At 23.2% G+C, this 9695-nt stretch overlaps 1 protein-coding gene across 1 annotated transcript; it reads left to right on the top strand.

The window, feature by feature from the left end:
* The first annotated feature begins 2198 nt into the window (after positions 1–2198).
* On the top strand, positions 2199–9324 carry LOC145829696 (UBA-like domain-containing protein 2). Its single transcript, XM_082937553.1, has 3 exons — positions 2199–2338; positions 3897–3953; positions 8503–9324. Exons 1-3 carry the CDS (start codon positions 2222–2224, stop codon positions 8698–8700), a joined length of 372 nt encoding a protein of 123 aa, XP_082793679.1. The 5' UTR covers positions 2199–2221; the 3' UTR covers positions 8701–9324.
* The last annotated feature ends 371 nt before the right edge of the window (positions 9325–9695 follow it).

Here is a 9695-nt window from a genome sequence, read left to right as displayed (position 1 = left end):
AATATATTTCTAAGACTAGTAAAGTCATATGATAAAAAATATAGTAAAATTGTATACTAAGTGTGATATCACTCATAGAAAACAAAAAAATACAAAAATGCTCTTTTATTGTTACTGCTTATTAACTGCTATGCTGTTATTATATGTTATCAATCAAGATAACCTAAATTAAACTTTTTTAAAATGTAAGTGAGAGTAAATAGCATAGAAGCTTATTGAAAAGCCTTAGTACTTTAAAAAATAACATGTAAACACACTATTACTTTCTAAAAAAAACATAAGTATTAATTATTGTTTAATATAGGTAAAAAAATCACTTTAATTTAAAATATTGTTTATTTTGTAAATATTAATCTTTGTTTATAATATTTATTCTTAGCTGCTTAATTCTGTATGAGTAAGTTAAATTTTAAGTATTTTTAAGGTATAGGGATAAAAAACTCTTTTAAAACGTGCAATTTATAAAACAGCTGCTGAATGTAACTTTTGTTTTCTATCACTATTAATGGCTATAGTTTGTCAAGGTATTTTTAACAAAACACAACATTATTTCTTATATGTAATAGTTAAGTATGAGCCACTATATATAGATCACTTAGTCATTTTTTATATAATAAAGACATTTGAAACAGTATGTTTTCTAAAAAGATTTTGTTATAAGTGTATAGACTGCATTTTTTTTTCAAATGTCAATTATCTCTGAAAATTTAAAATTTACTTAAAGTCTATTTACTTTTTTTTTTGAGCTAATGACCTCAAATTTTTAGGAAGTATTTCTTAAATAGTTTAAAAGGTTTTAGGTTTGTATCTTAAGAGAAAAAAAGAAAGAAATTTTTTATATTAAACAAAATAAATTATAAAAAAATAATAATTTATATTAAGATTTTCTTAAGTTAGAATGGTTTAAATATTAGTAAATTAGCTTTCTGTAATTTTTTAAGGAGAATAAAGATTTTGAGTGAAATGGTGTTTTTTCCCTTTTTATTTAGTTTTTTACTAAAAAACATAGTTTTCCTGCTTTAGTTAAATGTATACCAAAAGTTGCTTTGAGTTTCAAGGAAAAAAAATCTGATAGCTAATATAAAACTCTTCAAACTAAGACCAAGCTGTAAAAAGCAAGAGGACCCTTTATCGCCTCAACCCTAATAAGTTTAACAATTACTTATCTTTTTTTTTGTTCTGAAATTATTTTTATTTAAAAAAAAACATTTTTTAGCTTATGTCTAAATACATATTTTAAATTTTCATTTTTATTCAACTAATAAATCTATTTTACATGTAAAAGTTATCAAGTTGTTATTTAAAAACTTAAATGTATGTTTTATTAAAAATTTAAGCTTTCAATTAAGATTTAAAATTTTGTGAAGTTTAAATAACCTCTAAGTTAATTAAAATTGGAATAATCTGTAAAAAGCAATTTGATAAATAAGACTAGATTATTAATGTTTAATAATTGAAACTTTAAACTTTAATATAATTTTTAGATAGATAAACTGAAAAGTTATTACTAAATCATTTATGATTTTAGTTAAAACTATAATAAGATAAACTTTATTATTATGTTAAGTTTAGTATTATAATAAAGAATAAATAAAAGAAAAGCAGAACAGCATATATTGAAAGCAAAAGCATATACTGTTTTATATACTTTGTGATGTTTAATTATGTAACTATCTTCAAAAAAACTATTATACAGTGTATTTGCAAGCTTACAAAGCGTTCTAGATTTTTATGCCATTTTGTTTGCATTAATTCTCAGTACCATGAATTTTTCACTGTTTCTGAAAAAAGTTTGACTGTAAAAGTTAAACAAAAAAATTAAATACAACAAGTTTCTTTTTTTAAAGTATAAGATAAAATTTGTAGTTTTACTTTAAATATTCCTCCTTATACAAAAAAATACCAAAATTTTAGCAATAATATTCTAGTATATTTTACAAAAATTACTTTAATTCCTCTTTTAAGAGTAAAACCACTCTGTAAAAACTTATAAGAAGTAAACAAAATATTAGAAATTACACCAAAAATTTTTTTTGAATTTTTAATCCTGCCACTTAAGTACTAATGTAAAAAGTTTATTGTTAAGTTTTTCTGAAATTAAAAAACTTATTAAAATCAAGATGCAGTATAATAAATGCTTAAATATTCAAATGTAAAAGTTAGTAAAAATTTATTTAAATTATTTGTATAACATCTGCAGCAAATTTTCTTGTAATAAAAAATGGATGAACAATTAAGTTTGAAGCATCAAGTTATGATTAACCAGTTTACACTTGCCACTGGTGCACCACAGTATGAGGCTAAGGAGTATTTAAAAGGTGCTGGCTGGCACTATGAGGTATGTTATGTTTACATTTTAACTAAATTGCATTAAAGTAATTGGGGGTGAGGAGTGTAAATCATTTTTCTACAACTTAATCTTAATTTGTTGAGTTTTAAGTAAGCTATAAATAAGTTTCCTTCTTCAGTTTTTTGACATTTGAAAATTTTTGAGGTATACTAGTCAAGTTCTGGTGTACTATAATAAGTTTATTGATTGACAAAAAAAACGTTCAGAAATTTTTGTTCAAGGATCTGGTGTTTGAAAAGGCCTTACGGTTATCAAGTTATAAACCGGAATAAAACATCAGAAGTTTAATGTACTGTCCAATACAAAATTGTTGAATTGTTCACTAAAAATCTATCTTCTTTGTTTTTTAAGATTAACACATAAAATTTTCAGGAAGTTTTTCTTCAATATTAAGAAAAGTCTATTGTAAGAATATAATTAAAAATGTAATTAAGAATATATTTAAAAATAAAAGTTTTTTTTTTGCTTTGGTCATAACTATTTCATTAAAAAAAAAATTGTTCAGATTCTTATAAATATTACAAGAAATATTTCCTGTAAATTTCGGGTATTTATCTCAAAAAATGTAGAAGGAGGTATATTTTTTAGTGATTTTCATTTTTTACTCCCATAAAATTCCTTTATTATTTTTATAACTTCAATTGACTTCGTCTTAAAACTTAGTTTTAGTATTAGAAAGCTGTAAAAAGCAATCTATAACTTAGTTAAAACTACAATTTAAGTTCAATTTGTACAAAAAGTGATTCTGAAATTGTAAAGAATTTTATTAAATCTATGCTATGCTGTTACAACTAAACTGATAGTGCAAGAAACTTAATTAGAGGTGCACGGATTTCAATCTTAAACTAATGCTAGGTATACTTGAGTTTGTGATAAAGAGCTAAAAATTGTCTTAGGTATATTTACTAGGAATTTTAAACTTCAGTAGATATGCTGGGGTTTAAAATGAAGAGCTAAAACAAAAGGGCAGTTTGAGCTTGGGGTCAAATTCTTTTTATTAAGCACTACTAACTGCTAGCTATTAGATTAAGAGTCTAAATGTAATAACCTTTTTAATGTTTTATATAAACAAATTTTAGATAAAACGTACACAGCAGGCTGCAGTTTTTACCTCTTGAGCAGACGTGTACAATTTGACAAACCTTAGAAAATATCTAAAATACATAATATAAGCAGGGATGCCTCACTCTCAAATTACATAAGATAACTTAAGCTTGTTTAAAAAAATGAGACTGAATCGGGCTAAATTGAGAAGATCGATATTTAGTAGTTTTTCGTATCTCCAAAAAAATTGACAATAAAAAAACTGTGGTCTATATGTTTGTATTGGAAACTTTTTATAAAAACGTCTGTATCTGAAAAACTTATAAAAAAAAATATTTTATAAAAACTAGCTTTTAGTCAGTTTATTATATTTTAAGCTTTCATATAAGAACCAATGTTATTTTTGTAAAATAAAAGTACCCTATGCTCTCCTATGCCCTTAATTAATACAGTTTTTTATTAATTTTTAGTTTATATTTAATATTTGTTTTTTTTTTATTAGGCTGCTTTGAGTGCATTTTTTGGACAATCAGGAATTGCTCATCAAACAAACCATCCAGTAAGTTTTTTTTTTTGTAAAATGCTAAGTGGTTAAACCTGCTAATTATCGTCAAAATTTAGCAGTAACTTCTTTATTACTAAAAATTAGTTTTAAAAACTAAATAAACACTGAAAAAATCTCATAACTTTACCATGTTGTACAACATTTCAGAGTATAATAAAAGTTTAACGATAGTTTTGAGAAGTAAAACTATAAGTTTTAAATTGAAATGAAATTAAAAAAAATATTTTAAAATGGTTAATTATTGATTTATAAAAATTGTATGATTTATTGTGAATTTAAGATTTTACCTTCTAGTTATTACTTTATACGTTATGTTTTATTACTGATAGTAAATTATAGCCTTTATTTTCCTTTTTTATAATAATAGTATGTTTTTTTTTGTTAATTTTTAAAAAATCTTTGGTTTAAATAACCTATTAAATAGATCAGGTTAAAAATACATAAAAAATATTAGAGAATATGATAAGAATGTTTTATTAAAATTAAGAAAAGAATATTCTCTAACAAAAAATTACTTACTAAATGAAATATGACTAGTTAGTAATTTAGAATTTATAATTTTATATAAAAATCTATAAATTTTTTGTATAGACTTGTTTTTAGTGATAAAAAAGTCATAAAATAACAATGTATGAAGAAATTAACAATTTAATTTATAATTTTTGATTTCATCAAAAAGTACATGTTAGACATGTTGTTTTCTTTTTTACAGTTGTCTGAAATGTTAAAAAACTAATTCGTAAATATTTTTCAATCAGTAAATGTATAATAAGTGTGTTTGTCTAATTACAACAACAGTAGTATTTCACATCAATTTTGTTGGTTTAACTAAATGCTTGTAATGAGAAAGTTCCCAGCTTTTTATAGTACAGAAATAATGTTTGGTTTTTCCAATGACTGTTAAAATTGACACGCTTGAATACATGTTTATCTTGTCAAGTTAATTTATGGGAAAGAAAATTGTTTTTGTTTATAAATATTGTAAAATCCAATTTAGTCCTCCATCACAACTGTACTATATTTAAATTGTTTTCATTAAGTTTTCTGAAAAACCTCTAATCTAGCTAAACTGGTAAAATTATAGAACTAGCAGGGATATTTTTAAAACTGCTTTTAATAAAAAGAATATTTAAAAGAAGTAGTTCTCGTTTTTTTATTTTCAAGTTTAGTACAAAAATAAAGTTACCAGTGAAAAACATATAATAAAAACAAACAATGAAAGTCAATAAAGTTAATTTATAATATGGATATAAGTCACTTGAAAATTTTTTTAAATAAAAATAAGTGAAAAGTAATACTTGAAAGTTTTGTCAAGTAAATCTGTTCTTTTGTTTTTGAAAGCCCAACAAAACTTAAATTGTTAAGTATAGTACTTTTAGGACACTTGTTATTTTTTATTCGGAAATATGTGATGAAAATGTAACAATGCTTTAAAAAAAGATACTTACAAGACTAATTTGTTTCAATTGCCTTTTTGTTGTTCTGAGCTTCTCTAACATGCAAGTTACTTACTTTTACTTAATGATTGAGAAAAAAAAAAGTCTGAATTTATTTTTCCTTTATAAATGTTAAAGCCTTTTATAAAATATGTGTGTATTTAAATTTACGGTTTTATTTTGATAAAAATTACATTTACCATTGGTACTTTAAAAGTAATTTTCTTTGTTTGAAATTGTTACATTAAAGGGTCAATGTATAATTTTTATCAAAATTTTTTTAAATGTTGGTTCTCCTTCTTTTCGAAAGAAGCTGTAAGTTAATGGAAAGTTAATTTTTTACACACTAGGACTGGACTATCCATTTATAAACTTTTATAAAAATATTTTATTTTTATTTTTGAGTGTCTTAATATATTGATTTTTAAGAATTGTTAATTTATATTATAATTAGCTTTTCCTAATACAGTAAGACAAATTTAGCGTGATTAATAATATTTTCTTCCTTTCTACATATTTTATTCATAGTAAAAAAGTTTTATGCACACTACTGTGCACAAAGGCACGCTGTGCACAAGTGCACCACTATTTTACTTAACTTTTGTGTTAAATAGTTTTATGTTAAGCTTCCAATTTTTAATAAACCAAAACGTTTTTTTAATTAACAGTAAATATTTTAATATAAAGTCCTATTAGAAAATTTAATTGTAAACTTAAAAAAATGCTAATGCTTTTAGACTAAATATTTTTCTTTAAGTTTTCATTTTTAAGAAAAAAACATTGAAATTTTAAATATATATAATTAATATAAATAATTTTATAAGTTTACTGTCTAAACTTAGTTTTATGAATCAATTTGCTTAGTAATTTTTACAGTTAGTAGTGTAAGCATAAAAAAGGTTAAACTTTTGCCACGAATTAAGTATATTGTACAAGTTATTTTTAGATTTGCAAGACAATGAGCTTGAGTGCTTTAGCACAAGTTTCATAAAAATAAGTTCTTTGTTACTAAGTGATTTTTAGGTCTTTGTTACAAGTTAAGTTTTACAATATATTAAAACGAGCAAGCTTTCAATTGTGTAATTGGTGGTATTATAAAAATTTCATTTACTATTTAGAATTGTGTTTATAGAATTTTTTAGGATAAATTTGTTTTAAATTAAGTAAATCATAATGTAGGAAAATTAAAAATTTTACTAACTACAAAGTTCTTAGTATTTTAAAATAACTATTAGTTGTAAGTTTTTATCTTACAGTTTAAATGTTTTTCTTTGTATATTATGTTTTCTTTGTTGCTTATTTATCGAAATAGCTAAGGTTATAAGATATCTTAATATTCAAAACGAAAATAAGAAAACTTAACTAATTTTTTTTATAACAACTTTTCGCGTTTTTTATAGTGAAAAATATAATTTACTTACTCAAGTATGTCCTTATACATCATGTACACTATGCATTGTATATAATAATGTATAGATTCAGATTTTTTGAGGGAGGAAGTATTTTTTTCTGAAGCTAAAATTTTCACTTTTAAATAGATAGTATGTAAAAAATGTTAGAACCTCTTAAGTTACAGTAGGGCCGGTAGTCTTATTTTTGTCAATTTTTATAAAACTTGATAAAATGTTTTAATGCCAAAATTGTTATAAATTGATTATTAAATTTTCACAGCTACTGCTAATTTAAGTTCGTTCATTTTTTCACAGAAGTTGTTTCATTAGATGTTTTATAAAATCTTAAAGTATGAATTATAAGTCAATTTTTCTAGAAAAAAAAAATCAATTATAAAGATTACGATACAAACGTATGAAACATCATTATAAGTTTTCTCCAAAATATTAAAATTCTTTTAAAATATATCTAATTTTTTTGAGCTAGTGACTTTCAAGTTTTTAGAAAACACTCCTTAAATAATTTTAAAGAAAGGACATGTTAAATTTTAAAAAAATGAGATATTGGTCCAAAATTTCCAAAAACTACTTATTTATAAAACAAAACTAGACTTTCTATTATAATTATAATAATTCCTGCAACTAACTAAAATGAAAAAATATTTTAGAATATTCTGTGAAGGTTTAAAAATTTTTGTTAAAAAAACTGAATAAAATAGTCCATCTTGCTTTTTAAATCAGCGCCTTCTAAAAGAAACCTAATTAACCTACTAGTCTTGATCCCTTATATCTCAAACGTTACTTCAAATTTTGTTAAACAGTAAAAAGTTACTGATAGTTTTATATTTCAAGATCAAATTCTAATAAACAAGTTGAATTCCCATATGGTCTTAATTAACAAACTTAGATATAAAAAAACGTTTGATTCAATTTAAAACGGCCCACGTATGTAGTTTGTCGATTCCTTACTTAAAGAATCAAAAAAAAAACTTAAAAAGCTTGTAAGTGTAAAAAAATATCCTTTTTTTTTTGAGGTTACGTTATAGATTTCAAAATATAAATAAGTTTTAATTTTCATGCTATAAATCGCACTTTAAACTTTGGTGTAATTAAGTCTGCGTTTTTGATTACTGATTGTTTAGCATTTATATATCATTTCCAGCGAGCTATATAAAATAATGATAAACAAAAAAAAAATTAAGTTTCTTTATAAGTCAGTATATTTTTATTGATTTGTAAAATAAAATACAGAAAAATAAAAAGAAGAGGATATTTTAAGTACGATTTGCTTACATACTAAGTAATGCTTTAGTTGAAATAAATTAAACATTTATCCCTTAATATTACTAAAACTAAGAAAAAAACTTAAAATTTTATTGTATAAATTATAAAATAGTTTTAGTACAGTTAGAAATGTCTATTAAAAATCTAATAAATATTCAATTACTTAAATAATTACCTAAACAAGTAATACTTTTGTTTTACCTCCTGTAGGTTAAATAAACTTTTATATATATTGTAAGTTTTAATGAAAATCGTTGCTGAAAAGATCCCCATATGAGAAGAATTGAATACCGTGTATTGTTTAAGCTTAAAATAGTTTAGGTAAAATAAATAGTTAATTGGTCTACTAAATCCTGTTAGTTTTTTTGTTGTACTACTTAAATTCATATGCTTTTTAGTTGTTTTAAATTTTTAACTGTTAATGTTTTTTAGGGACGTCCCCCAGCAAACACGCCCGCCACCCCTCCGGCATTTCCAGATTGCCTGGCGAACTTTGGAAAGCTGTCCACTAGAGTTGCACAAGATGGCGTGAAAACAGTCAAGTGTCAGAATGTTCATCAAGGGGAAAACCCTCAAAAGAACTGTCAGTTTACCAACGTCACCAACAACAACAACCAGCAGAAGTTTTGATTGTGACCTCTTTGTAAAATATTGTGACGTTATATCTTCCATTGTGTCGTGACGTCATGATAATGTGTATGTGGATGGACCGCAAATATTGTGGTAGAGTTTTTTTTTGCTGTTTTCTCCCCTGTTGTACTTTTTTTTTTCTGGAGAATAATAACTTTTTGTGCACATTTTGGTGCAAATGGTTGATATTTGGGTAAATTTATTTAAGGTAAAAGACCTTTACAATCATTAGGAGAAGGTCCATATTGTAAACGGCCCTTGTGTTTTAACTTTGTTCACTATTTAAATCGTGTTAAAGTAAAGATAGATTTTTTCAAAGTAAGTTTATTTTTCTGGTTCTTTTCTACAATAGTGCTATACTTCTAAATTTATTTTTTATAAATCAGAAAATTTATGTTTATGTGAACTTATATATTACCATATTCTGTCAAAAAATAAAGTTTTACGCGTTTAAATTACTAAAAAAACTTGTTGAATTAAAAAAATTGCAATCGTTTAATATTAAATAAAAAAGATCTCTTTCATTTTAAACTTACAACCACTGTTTTAAAGTGTCTGATCTAAAGAACTCAATTAAACTTAGATTTTGTAAAAAACATTAAATAATTATAAGTTTAAATTTATAGTGCATCTAAAAATTTTCGGTTTAATTTAACTAGTTTTTAAATAAAACATTTATTTAAATGTTTATATAGGTAAGTTAAATAAAGATTTTTATAAAATAAATTTCATAATTAATTCGATTTTACAAAGTAGTATCTACTTATATGATCAACTTAAAAAGTAGATTTAAGGAATTTCAATAATTAAATATACTACATTTGAAATAAAATTATGCATATATTATTCCGTTTTGATGTTGTGAACATTATTAATTTTCATTTAAAACTGCTCTATTTTTAATAAATAAAACACATGCTGTACTGAAGTTTATGATAAAAAATTATGAGGTATAGTAACATGTTAAATAATAACATCGGCAATATCATTGACTT

Source organism: Thalia democratica, chromosome 2, assembly GCF_965202585.1.
Source record: "Thalia democratica chromosome 2, ktThaDemo2.hap1.1, whole genome shotgun sequence".
NCBI classification, from domain to species: Eukaryota; Metazoa; Chordata; class Thaliacea; order Salpida; family Salpidae; genus Thalia; species Thalia democratica.
The sequence above is the reverse complement of the archived record's forward strand: the minus strand, read 5'-3'. Positions and strand labels throughout refer to the sequence as shown.

Bases quoted from the DNA above. Each gene is read 5' to 3' on its own strand.
- LOC145829696 (XM_082937553.1), top strand. From the start codon at position 2,222: ATGGATGAACAATTAAGTTTGAAGCATCAAGTTATGATTAACCAGTTT. The intron at 2,339-3,896 runs GTATGTTATGTT...TTTTTTTATTAG, and splicing joins GTGCTGGCTGGCACTATGAG to GCTGCTTTGAGTGCATTTTT. The intron at 3,954-8,502 runs GTAAGTTTTTTT...AATGTTTTTTAG, and splicing joins CTCATCAAACAAACCATCCA to GGACGTCCCCCAGCAAACAC.